Source organism: Chelon labrosus (assembly GCF_963514085.1).
Source record: "Chelon labrosus genome assembly, chromosome: 4".
NCBI lineage: Eukaryota > Metazoa > Chordata > Actinopteri > Mugiliformes > Mugilidae > Chelon > Chelon labrosus.
The window spans coordinates 1,816,490-1,833,717 of record NC_140340.1 but is presented as its reverse complement, the minus strand read 5'-3'; the positions used below and the strand labels follow the sequence as shown (position 1 = coordinate 1,833,717).

Genomic DNA, 17,228 nt, shown 5'->3' with positions numbered 1-17,228 from the left:
CATATCTCATATCTCAAATTAAAATCTCAGCTCACTTCTCATGTCATATCTTACCCCTTCTCTCATCACATCTCATCTCTTGCCTCATCTCATCTCATCTTATCTCACATATTAGCTAATCTCTCATCTCTTATCTCATATCTCAACTCACTTCTCATGTCATATCTCATCCCATCTCTCATCTCATATCTCATATCTCAACTCAGATCTTGGCTCACTTCTCATATGTCATATCTCATGCCTTCTGTCATCTCATCTCATGTCTCATCTCATACCTTATCTCATATCTCCTATCTCATCTCTCATCTCATGTCTCATCACATACCTCAGAGCTCAACTCAAATCTCAACTCACACTTAGTCTTTTCTGATTCTGATTCATATCTCATCCCTTCTCATCTCATGTCACATACTATTTAATCTCTCATCTTATGTCCCATCTCATCTCATATCTCCTATCTCATCTCTAATCACTAATCTCTCACCTGTTTTCTCTCATCTCTCATATCTCATGCCATACTTCGTTTCACATCTCACATATCATAATCTCATATCTCATCTTTTCCCAACAACCCTGGAATAATTTCTTCCGTTAATCTTGACTTTACAGACTCACATCAGGCCTCTGAGTGTTTTCATTTGTTTTATTTTAAATGTACGTTATCATTTGTGGCTTTGTCACGCAGTAAAGACAGTGTCGTTACTCAGTTCAAGAACTCGAAGCTTATTAGAATAAAACAAACAAACAGGTTTATATATAAACGGACTAATCTCTACTAGATAAAGAAAGAAAACTATCAAAAATAGAGTTCTTTAATACACATGGAAACAGAACATTTCATCAAGGTCCATGTGGTGTGTGCGTTTCTGTCGAGGCCTGAAATCGATGAGATAAAAGTTTGTGTGAAGATCTGAGAACGAACATAAATAGACTTTACATCAGAGTTTATATGTTGTTGTTAAATGTGAAGAAGAATCTGCAGCTTTGCTGCAACGTTCATGACGGCGCGGTGGAATATAATTTAGGTACAAAAGTTAAAAGAATTAAGAATATTAGTAAATTCAGAGTCTTTAACACTAAGCAGATACTTTAAAACCCTTTAAAAGCTCATTTTGATTATTAAACATCATAACGTTTCTGTACAAATTACAAAGAATCTTCCAAAAAAATTCTTTACAATTTGATTTTCAGGACACTTTTCAGAACAAACTAATAAAAACAGGACGTCTACATCTGCTGAAGAAACGACATCTCATTTATAAAATGTTCAGTGTAATATTTATTTATTTTCTATCTGAGTTCAGAACAGGAAACAAAAAGCTTATGAACTATTTTTGTTATTTTTTTTTATCTTTGACTATAACCAGCAGATATTTAATAATTAATGTATAATATTTCATCACCTAAATCAGATTTGTTCCTTGAGGACATCTTTCTAATTTACAGCTGAATATTGTTTGATTTATAGGAGATTGTGAAGAAAGAAGATGGAAAATATGAGATCAGAAAAATAAAGAGGGTTACTAAACTATTAATAGTCACATTTAAGATTGAAATGACGTCTTTTGTCTTAGAACAGGAACAGATTTATAATCTTTTTCCTCTAACTGAGCCCAGAGGAGACTTCCTACTGTAATTAAACTTTATCGACCTTTAAATATGACTCAGTTTAATTTTTCCTGTGTGTAAAACCAGGATCAGTGTTGTATTACTCCACCTCTATACGGACGATAATGTTGATTATTCACACATGGTGTACGCCGATAAAAAATGAACCAATCAGTAAAAGTACAGCCAATAGTTTATCTTTTATTTCTTTAACCAGTCGTTTTAAGGACCAACTTTAAACTAAAGCAGAGGCAATGAGCCAAAGGCTTGGTGTTAATTCAGTTATTAACTAAAATATAAACAAGTCTAGGAGTCACCACTTTCTCCACTTTCCATAATTAATATCAAACTGCTAAAAAAAAAACTAGGGATGCATCGAAAATTTTCGGCCGAAAAACCGAAAATGCACTTTTGGGCCATTTTCGGTTGTTGCTTGCATCATCTCAACATCCTGTTTCGGCAGTGTTGTTTCGGCGATTGTTTCGGTTTTTCAGACAAAAATTTTCGGGCCTTTATCGCAGAAACAGCAACAACTACAGCAATTTCCGGCTGAAAATTGCCCGAAAGTGCATTTTCGGTTTTCGGCCAAAAAAATTTGGTGCATCCCTAAAAAAAAAAAAAAAAAAAAAAATTGTAATTTGCTGCAAATTTAAAGAAAGAATTTACGGAAAATGACAAGAAGAAGAAATACGTTTAGAAATAAGGGATCTGTAAAATATTCTCTGTGTCTAGATTTTAAGTTGCAGGTCAGAAAACATGTATTGGGGCGAGTGGAACTGGGATTATTTTAGCAGTTTTTCCTTCCAGATGTGAGTAGTTGTGGTTGTTAGCTGCTGAACTCAGGGCTCTCAAGTCTCACGCATTGGGCGTGAGACACACGCATTTCAACCCGTTCACACGCTCACACGCCACACTTTGTATTTCTCACGCAGAGAAATTACCACGATAACGCGCACCAAGGTGCGCCGCTATTTTTATTAAACCAGTGGAATAGGTCTGAATCAAGCGCGTTCCCGTAGAGTTCAGAGGCGCCGTTCACGCACCAGCCAATCAAATAAAAAGAATATAGCTACTGAACAGCCAATCAAAAAATAGCACTTCTGTATCCGGGCAAGATTTAGATTTTCCCGGTTGAGACGCTCGCTGAGAAAAGGACCGTCACATCGCTGGAGTCACATCTCACTCATTACAAAACCTCCGGGTCACGTAAACCCGACCAATTAAATATTAAAATCAGTCCAGTGTCCGTTTTTCCGTTTCGTATTTTTGATCTGAGCCTAAAATTTAAATTTTTTTTTTTTCGTTTTGTGTTAGATTAAAAAACAAATAATCAGTCACTTTTTAATTTTTTGATTTTTGATTGCCATTTAAAAATGGAAAGAACGACTGATACACAGATTATAAATCATCTCATCATTTGATTTTTGTTGCTGGGGAATGTTGTGTCCAGGCAGCTGATAATCAGTAATGTTAGCAGTTGACCAGTGTGTGAACTAACCTAGCTAGCCAGTTGAATCCCGGCTAGTTTCAGCAGCTATTCTGACACTTGTTTTATAGTCTTAGTTCAGGACACATTATTCACACAGCTTTTGAAATGCTGAATTAAATTAATATTTTTATTTGTGCGAATTTATGCGTCATTTATCAGATCTAAGCCCCTTCCCCACCCCAACCAAACTCCTGCCGTCGCCGCCAAAATCTCACTCTGAACTCAGTTCAAAACTTGAGAGCCCTGTGAACTAAACATCAAACTAATACTCTGGGTGGTTTTTGAACAGATTTCTGTCTGGACACCATCAGCTGTGTCACCTGGTACAATGGAAAAACATCTGAGGTGAATTTGTCTTTGAGTAACGTTAAGTTTAAGCTTATTAAACCTTTTTATCCTGCTCATAATAAACCAAGTATATCTCACACACAGCTACGAGGTGTATTTGAATCATTTTAGCATCGTAGTAGATTTGCTGCAGAGCTGCAGGAATCAAGAAGAATCCAGGATGGATTTCATTTTTCAGAGTTTTAGATTGAACATGTCAGGATCCTCTGCAACATGTTTCTATCACCTGAACTGAGACTAGCACTTATAAAGTGATGCATTTAACGCAGCTACATGGTTAGCATGCGCTAGCAGTAGCTGCTCTAAATGCTCAGGTCAGTTCCCTTTAATTATTTGTATCTCGCTGTAAACTGTTTATTTATTCTATTTTTTTTTTTTTTTTACTTAATTGCTACAAATGGTTAAAACCTGACTCCAGAGACCGATCTATAAAAGTCTCCACTTCCTGTTTAAGTGTAAAGATTCATAGTGAGGAGGACGCGCTGTTCTCTCAGTCTTAAAAGAGTCGACCTCAGTCGTCCCGATTGAGTCTGTGGGTCGTCCCGGGGACTAGAGGGGCGTCTCTGGGGGGTTGTTCCTCCTCACCCGGGCTTTCCTGCTCTCCTGCTTCAGCTTCAGAGCCCGGAGCTTCTGCTGCCGGCGCTTCTCCCGGTACCACAGCTGCTCGCAGTACTCGTCCACGCTCAGGCCGTTGCCCCCCGCCATGTGCAGGTCCTTGTAGCTCCTCAGAGGAACCTGCTGCTGCTGCTGCTGCTGCCACGGGTTCCTGTGACCCTGCGGCCCTCCCACCGCCGCCGGGCCGAGCCTCCCCGGGCCGTGAGAGTGGTGGTGGTGGGACGGGTGGGTGAGGCTGTGGTTGGGGATGACGTGGACTCGGTAGCGAGCCAGGACGTGACTGTAGGAGTGCTCCCGGCTGGTGCAGGAGTAGAGGCCTGCGTCGGACAGCTCCAGGTGTTGAACCAGCAACCCTCGCTTCATGTGGAGGAGCCGGCCGTCGTCACTCTGAGGGCCAGAGAAATACAGTTATAGATAGATAGATAGATAGATAGATAGATAGACAGATAGATAGATAGATAGATAGATAGATAGATAGATAGATAGATGGATAGATGGATGGAGACACTGACCTCTTTTACCGTCTGGGGCAACGTCCACCAGAGCTTGGCCTGGGATGAGCGAGGGACGCACTCCAGGAAGGAGGAGTTTCCCTCCACGCCGTACACCACCTTCACCTCCACGGAGTCTGAGTCTGAGCAGGAGAAACACACGGAGCGGTCTTCAAAAGGGGTTTCACAATGTTTTTAGGACATTTTAGAGGAAACTGGGACGGAAACGAGGTGAGAGGATTTTCTGTTTTTAAAAAAAGAACCATAAGAGCTGAACACAAAAACCTTTAGATGACAGAAAGAAAAACATTTGAACATCTTATAGAGAACAATACTGCTTTTATTTATTGTAATAATCATTAGAAAGATAGCTGCAGTTACACAGCTCATCCTCTAGAGTGCGCCAAACCTCTACCACCTCCAGATCAAGTCAATTTAATCTAATACATTTAATTTAATTTAATTTAATTTAAAAGTATTATTACTATTTTATTTTATTTTTTTTATTATTTAATCAATTTTGAAAAAAATATATAATTTTGATAAAGTATATATATTTTGATATATATAAACCAAAATAAATAAATAAATAAATAAGACATGCAAGACTTTAAACCAGTTCTAGTTACATACCGTCTGTGTACAGAATAAATTATGGAGATAAAATAATTAGTATAATACTAACTGCCTGTCACCTCAAACATTGTTAAAGTAAAAAAATACTTTAATAGTACTTTAGTGAATCTATAATGTCCACAGTGGTAGAGTTTAATGATGTACGGGCCAAAGGATGAACTGTGTGAGCATTATGTTCAAATCTACCCTAACAGAAAGATTGTCCCTGGTCTGATCTAAACTTATTGAACATATATCTGAATGAACAAAAGGTTCATGATGCTTTAATGAGTGTTTTCTGAATTTATTTCAAGGAAGAAAGTTCAGTGACACCTTCATTTTGACAGATAAATCATAAACCTGCTAAATTAAGCATCCAGGTTCAATCTTCCTGTCAGAGTTTCCTACTTTGGAACCAGCCGTCTATGAATCTAACTGTTGACACTGGATCGACGTCCTTACCGTCCTCTGTGATTGGACACTGACTCCAGGGGTCTCCATGCTTTACGTCCTGTCTCCGAGCTCGCCTGACGCAAACACAAACACGAGGATTAGAACTTGTTTCTAGTGTCTCTTTGCTTTCACTCTTTATCTCTAAAGGATCAGGCTTTAAAGCATAGACTGTACAAAGAAAGTGAAGCCAAAGCAAGTAGAGCTCCCCCTGGTGGCTGGCTGCAGTATAGGCCATAAGCTCCACCCCCTCCATGTTAGTGGGCGGGGCTTGGCTCAAACTAAAACACTAAAATACACGTCAAATCTTCTTTTTTTTCTTTCAAGGATGGTTTTATATACAGACTATGGCTAAAACCAATAAAAACAACAGTTTAAGTGTATTTTATTCAAAAAGTGTTTGTTACTAATATGAATATTATAAATAAATTAGACAGCACACGGTAACGGTGTTGGGCATCATTTGAAACTAAAGTAGTGACTCTTTCCATCATCAGCAGCATCCTTGTTTAATGAGTTTCCTCACTTTTGACGTTAGCATGAACATGTCTAACGTATTTATAGAAAACTAGCCTAGCCAAACTTTAAATTTCACATTTAGCGTCTTAGTCTGTCTCAATATTTCATCAAATCCAAAAACAATTCACCACAAATGTAAATAATATTTTCTGTTTTAGCTTTTCTGATCCTTCTTTCAACTATGCACCACGCGGTGACTTGCCTGGCAGAGTCCTGTGCCTCAGTTTCATGCAATTTACATTTTCAACTCCAATCAGACTCATCGGGCTACAAACGCCCGGCTCTGAAGACGCTGAGTCTCGTTCCAGTCTTCTAGACGTGAAGCTGAAACGTGGTCAGAAGCAACGACGGCGGGAGGTCGACGCGACGGCTCTCTTCACCGCGGCTGAAACAACAACTCTCTGTTTTCGCAGGCCGCCCTCGCTCCGTCTCTCCTCGTTCATAATCGCGGTAGTTTCGTGACTTCGCCCCCGAGGAGTCGGCAGACGCCCAGCAACAACACAGAGGAGGATTTAAGGCTGTCGGCTGATTTCTACCGCTCTTAATAATAATAATAATATATAATTCAGATGAAGCAGCACATTAATGGAAAACCAGTTTGTGCGGTTCTTCTCTTCTACTGCTTATAATGAAGAGCTATTATCGTTAGTGCTGCTTTTGTTTAAATTGCTTTTAAATAGTTGAGGAGTTGCAGCAATTTAAGGATTACTGAAAGTCAGGGCCAGAGGCAGAAGATCTGTTTGCAGTTATTGGACAATCAGTCACAACAACTGCAAGAGAAATGATTGACAGATGACGAACAAAGACTCAAAATGGACGGAAACAACATGAACAAGATGCAGAAGCCCTGCATCGTCCCACAGAGCAAACAGAAGCACCTCTGTACCTCTTGCTGGTGGTGAAGAACCTGGAGCAGGTCCGTCCGTCCCAGGAGCAGTAGGGGTCTCTGGCCAGGCAGCACTCGGCGCAGTCCGTCCCGTACAGCTCACACCTCTGCAGCCCCAGCTGGGCCACGCCGAGCTCGCTGGACACGTACAGCTGCTTCTGTGGACCAGACGGAAACGTCCCTCGTCAAACGTGGAGACCGTGGCTCTGTAGCTCAGTGGTCAGAGCACTGGTCTTGTAAACCAGGGGTCGTGAGTTCAATCCTCACCAGAGCCTTCAGTAGTAGATGGTTCTTTAAATGCTTTATATAGATATATGTGAATATTAATGAAGATAAATAAATCAGACAGATAGACTCACTCTCTTAGTGGACAGCTCCATGTTCAGGATGGGAGTTGGACTCTGTGGAACAAACATGTTTATTAAAACCAGAGAGATGGAAAATATAAGAACCAGACTTATTGGTTTAAAGCTGCAGATTCTTCTTTCAGTGTTGATCTTAGACGAACTGTTTAATGATTTACATTTATAAACGGCATATAAACACGTTATTTTCACTTCTAGTTAAAAGTTCTAATAACACACTATAAAAGTAGTAGAGATCTATCCATCTATCCATCTATCCATCCATCCATCTATCATCCATCCATCCATCAATCTATCATCCATCCATCCATCCATCCATCCATCCATCTATCATCCATCCATCCATCCATCCATCCATCCATCCATCTAACCATCCATCTTAACATACATCCATCCTTCTATCCATCCATCAATCTATCATCCATCCATCCATCTAACCATCCATTTATCATCCACCCATCCATCCATCTATCATCCACCCACCCATCCATCTATCATCCATCCATCCATCTATCCATCCATCCATCCATCCATCCATCCATCCATCTATCATCCATCCATCCATCCATCATCCATCCATCAATCTATCATCCATCCATCCATCTAACCATCCATTTATCATCCACCCATCCACCCATCCATCTATCATCCATCCATCCATCTATCCATCCATCCATCCATCCATCTATCATCCATCCATCCATCTATCCATCCATCCATCCATCCATCAATCTATCATCCATCCATCCATCCATCTAACCATCCATCTATCATCCATCCATCCATCCATCTATCATCCATCCATCTATCCACCCATCCATCCATCCATCCATCCATCTTAACATACATCCATCCTTCTATCCATCCATCCATCCATCCATCTATCCATCTATCCATCCATCTATCATCAACCCATCCATCCATCTATCATCCATCCATCCATCCATCCATCCATCCATCTAACCATCCATCTTAACATACATCCATCCTTCTATCCATCCATCCATCCATGTATCCATCCATCCATCCATCAATCTATCATCCACCCATCCATCCATCTATCATCCATCCATCCATCCATCCATCCATCCATCTAACCATCCATCTTAACATACATCCATCCTTCTATCCATCCATCCATCCATGTATCCATCCATCCATCCATCAATCTATCATCCACCCATCCATCCATCTATCATCCATCCATCCATCCATCCATCAATCCATCAATCTATCTATCCATCCATCCACAAAACTCAACTTATAATAGGGTATAATTGATTATTTAGAGGTCGTGACGCTCCTGCTTATTTTCCTTAACCCATTGTCCCATGGCTCTGTAGCTCAGTGGTTAGAGCACTGGTCTTGTAAACCAGGGGTCGTGAGTTCAATCCTCACCAGAGCCTCTCTCATCTCGTAGTAACTCTGTTTATTTTGAATATCAAAGTTTATCTGGAGTCTCTCTGTTGGGAACTGATTCTGCAAAGACCAGCTGGGCCAATCAGATCAGTTTGGGGGTGTGGCTTAATGTGGTGATGGACGGAAGAGTAACCGTAGTCGTCACCTGAATTAGTTCAAATGTCTCTGATTGGTTGGAGGACTATCCAGGTGATTGAAACCATAGTCTGTATATAAATATGAACAACACGTCTCCACTTCCTCTCATTGGTCAAACTGATGCTATTTTCCCGGGGACACGTACAGCAACTCTCACGTTCCCACAGGACCACTTTATGAAGCGGTCGGCATGGCAACTGGTGGTCGCCAGTCACACCCTGTTTCTATAGCGTCAAATCAACATTATACTAATTAGCTAAAATGACAGAAACCCTCTTTCAAAACAAAAAAAAAATTGACAGGTAGTGTTTTAGTTTGGCCCAAGTCCCACCCACTAACACAGAAGGGGTGGAGCCTATGACCTATACTGTAGCCAGACACCAGGGGGAGCTCTACTTGCTTTGGCTTGCAATCTTTATACTGTCTATAGCTGAAACATGATGCTTGCTGTGTTACCACGGCAACGCTTAATATGTTTTTGGCTAAAAAAAAAACAGTATAACAAACTACACTGTTTAGCCTCACCCCCAGACAATCTGATTGGCTGTAGCTGAATCAGTTCCCAACGGTGAGAGACACCTGAACAACTTTGATATCCAGAATAAAGACATGAAGAACCTGAGTATGTGGATGGAAGGCTCTGGTGAGAATTGAACTCACGACCCCTGGTTTACAAGACCAGTGCTCTGACCACTGAGCTACAGAGCCACGGAAAACAACAAAAGACAATAATAAAAAGAAACCAACGAAGAAGAATAACAATTAAACACTTAGAACACTATTTATTCCTAACGTTATGTAAGGTTTCTAAGACTGAAAGAAACTGATCAAAAATAAGAAAACCTTCAGTTAAAGTCACCGAATCAGAAAAGTCATTTTTCAGACAAGACCAGCAGCGTGAAGGTTTCTCTTTAGGCTCCACAAATAATCAGTTCATCTACAAATAATTGTGGCTGATTACAGAGGAGACGCATGAAGAGGTAGAAGAACAGAATAAAACACTAGAGGAGGAGGAATGTGAGAAGAAGGAGAAGAAACAGAAACTCTTTAACGGCACTAATGTTTCAGGAGGAATTCCTCAGGAGCGACGTTAAACGCCGCGAGGTCAGGGCCGCTGCTGAGATTAGAAATCTAATAAGTCTCTTTCTGCTTCAGCGGCCGGCCATCACCCCACAGCTCCGTCCCTCCAGCTCGCTGACTCGCTTCACAAAGGGAGGCGACGACCCCTGACCCATCTGAGGCCGGGGGTCGAACCCAAGGAGGAGGAGGAGAAGGAGGAACGTGGCGATAAGGGAGAGATTTGGATATCTTGTGTCCCGTCGCAGGCAACGACACTGCAGGGTTTGGAGGAGTCAACGTGTTCGATCGTGTTTTTATCGTCTTTCCCTTCACTTGTGCTTTAATGCTTCACTCCATCTTGGGACGTCCCAATCAAGGTTTATTGCCCCCTGATGCGGCACACATCTTTAAATATTGAGATCATGATGTTCTCCTTTATCCCACTTTCCTTCTCTTCTTTCTCCGTTCTTTCTATTTACTCGGAGGAGCTTGGGAAATATGTGCCCTACTGTCTGTTTTTATATTCAGAGTCTTTCCAGAAACAAATATGTTCCACTGGTGGATGGGCACCGAGAGACACCAACACGACCTCTGCGACTTTTAGCCATAAAAGTCTTGTGTTGGGCTCTGGAGGAGGCTCATAGGTTGTCTGGGATCATACGGAGGAGAAAAGATAAACCTCAGCGAAGCTTCCTGGAGGTTTCCTCCTGTTTTAGTTGTTTTAAAGCAGGTGATGCCGACGGAAAAGCTCCTGACAGGTGTTGCATCAAAGCATGTGAGTGAGTTCTAGGTTCTTAGGCTGTGAAGCCAATTCTACCTCAATAAAAACCTCCTTGAAGCAGATTTGAACCAGCAACCGAAGGATGTAAGCTCATAGTCGCTGCAGTGCTGACCTATCAAAGGACTGATGTCTCACCTTGAAGACGGTCAACTCCTCCAGGACGATCTCCTCCAACGCCCAGTTGTCTTTAGTGACAGACACCGCCTTCACCACCTTCCCATCGTCTGGAAACAACAGAAGAAGAAGATGATGATGAATAAGTTGATGAAGAAGAAGAAGATGAAGATTATGAAGAAAAAGAAGAAAAAGATGATGAAGAAGATGGAGATGAAGATGATGATGAAGAAGATGATGAAGAAGAAGAAGATGATGAAGATTATGAAGAAAAAGATGATGATGAAGATTATGAAGAAAAAGAAGATGATGAATAAGTTGATGAAGAAGAAGAAGATAAAGATTATGAAGAAAAAGATGATGAAGAAGATGGAGAAGAAGATGATGATGAAGAAGATGATGAAGATTATGAAGAAGATAAAGATGAAGATGATGAAGATGAAGACGAAGACGAAGATGAAGGTGAAGAAGATGATGATGAAGAAGAAGATGATGAAGATTATGAAGAAGATAAAGATGAAGATGATGAAGATGAAGACGAAGACGAAGATGAAGGTGAAGAAGATGATGATGAAGAAGAAGATGATGAAGATTATGAAGAAGATGAAGATGAAGATGAAGATTATGAAGACGAAGACGAAGATGAAGATATAGATGATGAAGAAGATGAAGATGATGACGATCAAGATAAAGATGATGAAGATATGATGATGAAGAAGAAGATGATGAAGATTATGAAGAAGATGAAGATGAAGATATGATGATGAAGAAGAAGAAGGAGATTGATCACAGAACTAAAGACCTTCTTGTTTTTCTTATTGTTTCACAGTCAGTTAATTCAGATAAAGAAAAATGTTCAAACCAAAAACCACAGAAGAAGAAGCAACAAGTAAACACATTACAGTGGCCACATTATTAGGTACGCCTTGCCAGTTGGAAACCTTGTTTTTTTTGATCTCCACAACTTTCTTAACTCTTCGTGGCACAGACTGAACCAAGAGTTAGGTTCATGTTGATGAAATTGGTGAAGATGAGAATCTTCATTTAGAAAATCCTCTCTACTAATAAAATACATGATAGAATATTATCACTGGCCACTTAATTAGGTACACCAATGAATACATTCTGCTCAAAATCCTCTCTCAGTGATTAGAAACTAAAGCTGAACCAGAACCTTCATGGAGACCAGATTTAGAGCAGGACTGTTATATTAGAATGAATTCACTAGTGTACCTAATGAACTGGACGGTTTGTGTGTAAAGATCTGGATTTGATTCCACTAAAACTTTCCTCTCAAAAAAAAACCAAAACAAAACAAAACATATGCTGAGTGTCGCCGTGGTGACGGAGGACGAATTCTGAGGCGGAAACCGCGGTAACGGAGGAGAAGAACTCGGGGCCACTAACACCAGCTGTTACGGTGAAGCCACGCCCCCTCTCTTCTTAACGTGTAACATACTTAAAAAAAAAGCACAAACACACAAATCAGAGAACAAACAGTCACATGATAATGTCACGACGCTCCCAGGAGACGCCACCGTGAGAAAATGTACAGCTCAACAAACCACCAGCGAGAGGGACGACGCCCGTGGACTAGTGGCTAGAACCCCCTCTAACCTGCCCCCTCAAACCTCTAATTATAAGACAAAATGTAGGGATGGAGTAGGACTAGAAACAGACCCAACCTGAGCTCTAAGCTCTTCACAGTTTGTATTCAGGACTGCACCACATGATCAAGTTTAGGGATGTCCGGGTCAAGTTATTTTGTCTCGTGATCTAATCCCGATCTTTTAATATCAAGTATCGATTGATCCGAGTCCAGATCCGGTCTTAAATCCGATCTGAAAGATCCTCCACAGGGGATTCTCCTAGATGTGACCAGATCCAGTCCAGTAAATAGGTAAGAGGATGAGCACAAACTCCTGAAGAACCAGGGACAGAAGATATGTGTCGAGTGTGTAGACGACTGATCAGCAGTTACCGGAAACATTCTGCTGACGTTAATGCCGTTGAATGAATGTTTAGGAACAAAGTCCTGACCTTAATCCAGGTCAAACATGGGGGTGTTAATGTCCTGGTTTGGGCCTGTTCTGCTGCATCTGGACCAGGACGGCTTGTCATCAATGACCACGTTTACATGGTCTTTAGTATCCCGAATTTGATCGGGATATTGAAGTATCCCGATTTCGTGTTTGTCCATGTAAACACCATATCCCGAATTCAGAAATCGGGTTATGCTCATTTCCCGATTTCAAGAAACCTGGCTTTGCTACCTGGAGTACTCCGATAGAAGCCGGGATACTGAAGCATGTATACACCTTATCCCGATTTCTGACGGCTGCCCACTGTCTGCGCAGGCGCGAGTGACGCCAAGTGACGCACTAGATATACAAACAACATGGCGGCAACGAGAACGTCTCACTTTTGGAGCGACGAAGAGACAGAATTCTCCCTTAAAGTAATGAAAGAACTAAACACAACTACGTGTTTAGATGGCAGAAAACACCGACATGCTGATGTATTCAAATCTGTTGCGGAAAAGCTACGTGACGCTGGTTTTCCACCTCGCTCCGTTGAACAAGTTAGGTCGCGTTGGAAAACATTGAAAAAGACGTAAAACACGCATGCGCAGATAGGATGCAGCGATCGGAAAATGGGATACTGTTATTTATCATGTACACGGGGATATGAATAACCGGGTTTCTCTGTGTTCCATGTAAACACCATATCCCGAATATGCTCAAAGCCGGGATAAGCCTCAAATTCGGGATACTAAAGACCATGTAAACGCAGTCATTGATGGACCAATGAATTCTGAATTCTACCAGTGAACTCTAAAAGAAAATGTCAGGACATCTGTCCATGAGCTGAATGTGAAGAGAAACTGGGTCATGCAGCAAGACAACGAGAACCAAGAACACAAGTGGTTCTACAAAAGAACGGTTAAAGAAGAACAAGATGAATGTTTAGGAACGGCCAAGTCAAAGTCCTGACCTTAATCCAATAGAAATGTTGTGGAAGGACCTGAAGCAAGCAGCTGATGTGAGGAAACCCACCAACATCTCAGAACTGAAGTGGTTCTGTTCTGAGGAATGGGCTAAAATTCCTCCAAGCTGCTGTAGACCACTGATCAGCAGTTACCAGAAACATTTAGTTACACGGAGGTCACAGCAGATACTGGAGACAAGGAGGACATGATATGTAATATTGGCTCATTTTAGTCTAATGTATCTGTTTTATTCATTTGATTGGGTTCTTTGTCTACTTACAGGACTTGTGTTAAAATTTTTTAAGTCATTTTTATGAAGAAATGTATAAAATACTGAAGGATAGAACAACTTTGAAGCAGCTCTGTTTATATCAATGTACACATAGAACAGAGTGGAGCAACTCATTCCACAACTTAAAAACTTTCAGCTGACACTCCCTCTAAGATTAAATACGTTGGACTGAACCAAACCCCTGACTAACAGGTCCAACTACATTTATGAGAGGAGTTCAGGTAAAGCTCCGCCCCCTCACGCGATTCACCTGAGACAAACCAGGAAACAGTTTATTATTGTGTGAGACTAAAGAGAGACACAGACGATTAGATTCACCTTCAGACCAAACTAACACCTTCCTCTGAGTGAGTCCAGCTACAGGAGAGAAAGGTGGAAAACTACAACACTGCTGCTTCAAGCTGCTGACTCTCCACACACTGAAGGTGAGTTTGACCAAAAACAGGACTCAAAGTCAAAGGAAGTTTCAGGGAAGTTAGTAGAAGATGGAGGAGAGCCATGACTGACTGTACTTTGTGTCTGCTGTGTTTCAGCTTCACTCAGAGACTAAATGGCTTCCAGATCAGAGCAGGATCTCTGCTGTCCGGTCTGTCAGGAGGTCTTCAGAGATCCTGTTCTTCTGTCATGTAGCCACAGCTTCTGTAAAGTCTGTCTGAAGGACTGGTGGAGAGAGAAACCAACACACCAGTGTCCAGTTTGTAAGAGAAGATCTTCAAGAGATGATCCACCTTCAAACTTGGTGTTGAGGAACCTGTGTGAGTCCTTCTTACAGGAGAGAGATCAGAGATCTTCAGAGGCTCTCTGCAGTCTGCACTCTGAGAAACTCAGACTCTTCTGTCTGGACCATCAGCAGCCAGTATGTCTCGTCTGCAGAGATTCAAAAAAACACTCCAACCACAGATTCAGACCCATCGATGAAGCTGCAACAGAACTCAAGAAGTACTTTCAGGAAACTCTGTAGTATTTAAAGGAGAAGTTAAAGGTTTGTGAACAAGTTAAAGTGAAGTTTGATGAAACAGAGAAACACATCAAGGTCCAGGCCCGACACACAGAGAGGCAGATTAAGGAGCAGTTCAAGAAGCTTCACCAGTTTCTAGCAGAGGAAGAGGAGGCCAGGATGGCTGCACTGAGGGAGGAAGAGGAGCAGAAGAGTCAGATGATGAAGGAGAAGATGGAGACTCTGAGCAGAGAGATAGCAGCTCTTTCAGACACAGTCAGAGCCACAGAGGAGGAGCTGAGAGCTGAAGACGTCTCATTCCTGAACAACTACAAGGCTGCAGTGGAAAGAGTCCAGCGCTGCCCCCTGCTGGATGATCCACAGCTGCCCTCAGGAGCTCTGATAGACCAGGCCAAACATCTGGGCAACCTGACCTTCAACATCTGGAACAACATGAAGGACATGGTCTCCTACACTCCTGTCATTCTGGATCCAAACACTGCTAATCCAGAAATGATCCTGTCTGCAGATCTGACCAGTGTGAGATTAGGAGATAAACAACATCTTCCTGATAATCCAGAGAGGATTGATTATTACTGTTCTGTCCTGGGCTCTGAGGGCTTTAACTCAGGGATTCACAGCTGGGATGTTGAGGTTGGAGATAACACAGGATGGTCACTGGGTGTGATAGCAGAGTCTGTCCAGAGGAAGGGAGCCATAGGATCTGGATTGTGGGGGATAGAGTTCTATGAAGGTAAATACTCATCATGGTCACCACCAGCTCCTCCCACTGATCTCTCAGTAAAGAAGAAGCTCCAGAGGATCAGAGTGAATCTGGACCGGAACAGAGGAAATCTGTCGTTCTCTGATCTTGATACTAACACACACATACACACCTTCAGACACACTTTCACTGAGAGGATGTTTCCATTCATTTACACTAAGGATAAACACCCAATGAAGATATTACCAGTGAATCAGATCAGTTAGAGATAAACATTATGATTATAAATGTGTATTGGGCTGTAACAACTAATCAATGTCAGTGATCATATAAATTGTAGTTTTGTCGTCATGGTATTGGGTCAGTACGTCACTGCAACCAATGAAAACACATTTAATATCTGGTGGTGGAAGTAGATCATTGTGTTTAGAGTTTAAGACATGTTGAAGCTAGAGATGATAACTTTCTTTATAAAAGGACCTGAAGCAAGCAGTTGATGTGAGGAAACCCACCAACATCTCAGAACTGAAGTGGTTCTGTTCCGAGGAATGGGCTAAAATTCCTCCAAGCTGCTGTAGACCACTGATCAGCTGTTACCAGAAACATTTAGTTACAAGGAGGTCACAGCAGATACTGTTCATTGTCCAGCTTCTTGTTCTTGTCAGTTCTTCTGCATCTGTTTTAGTCTTTGGTTTGTAGATTTTTGGACTGCTGCTTTTAAACCTCCCTCTTCGTGTGTGGAACAAATGTCTTTTTTTTTGACAAAAATAAATACTGAAATGGCTTAATGGAAAAACAAGACGATCTCAAAGATTTGTTCGTGCTGTAACGCAGTTAATTTAATACTGACGAGGATGAACGTCAAACCGAATTAACAGCCACTACTGTGACCTCACAGTAACCTGCAGACGTTTCAAACATGTAATTTAATTTTAAAGTAAACCACCTTGACGTAAGCGCGTGGCGTCGATCGGACGGCAACGGGAGGGGGAGCCCTCCTGTTTTTTTTTTTCACTTTGAGAGAATCTGAGCGGAGGGATCATTTATCAGCAGGTAAATGTGCAGCCGATGGGGAGATGAGAGGAATCCACTTAGAGGAGATGTATGGAGCTATCGGAGCACCCCCCCGGCCCCCCGGCCCCTCGGCCTGTCACCAGCCACTAAATAACCTCCATTCATCACTCACGGGGTCGTAAACGCCTGCACAGAGCTTCAGGACACCAGGTTCCTGCAGCCGGACAAGAAAAGAACCCACTTACCCCTCCAAAATAAAAGCCCCAGCTTGTTCCTCTCATGAGTAAGTATTATTTTTTTCTAAGCCTGACATAATAGAAACAGAAATGATTACAGGACCTTTAACTCTGGGACCTCTCAGACTATTATGGAGTG

General features: G+C 41.7%; 1 protein-coding gene and 1 pseudogene across 2 annotated transcripts in view; one reads left to right on the top strand and one right to left on the bottom strand.

Moving 5' to 3' along the window:
* Positions 1-3,760: 3,760 nt before the first annotated feature.
* The window catches only part of LOC311487406 (semaphorin-3D), a 49,716-nt gene continuing 36,248 nt past the window's right edge, over positions 3,761-17,228 (bottom strand). The window contains exons 12-17 of the mRNA XM_084543672.1: positions 10,919-11,007; positions 7,381-7,422; positions 7,022-7,179; positions 5,629-5,693; positions 4,573-4,694; positions 3,761-4,447 (exon numbers count right to left, since the gene is read on the bottom strand). Coding sequence (XP_084399798.1) covers positions 3,995-4,447; positions 4,573-4,694; positions 5,629-5,693; positions 7,022-7,179; positions 7,381-7,422; positions 10,919-11,007 — 929 coding nt within the window. The 3' untranslated portion in view covers positions 3,761-3,994. The remainder of the gene's footprint in view (positions 4,448-4,572; positions 4,695-5,628; positions 5,694-7,021; positions 7,180-7,380; positions 7,423-10,918; positions 11,008-17,228) is intronic.
* LOC311487434 (nuclear factor 7, ovary-like) lies at positions 14,702-17,032 on the top strand (annotated as a pseudogene). Its single transcript has one exon. The product of its transcript is annotated as a nuclear factor 7, ovary-like (transcript).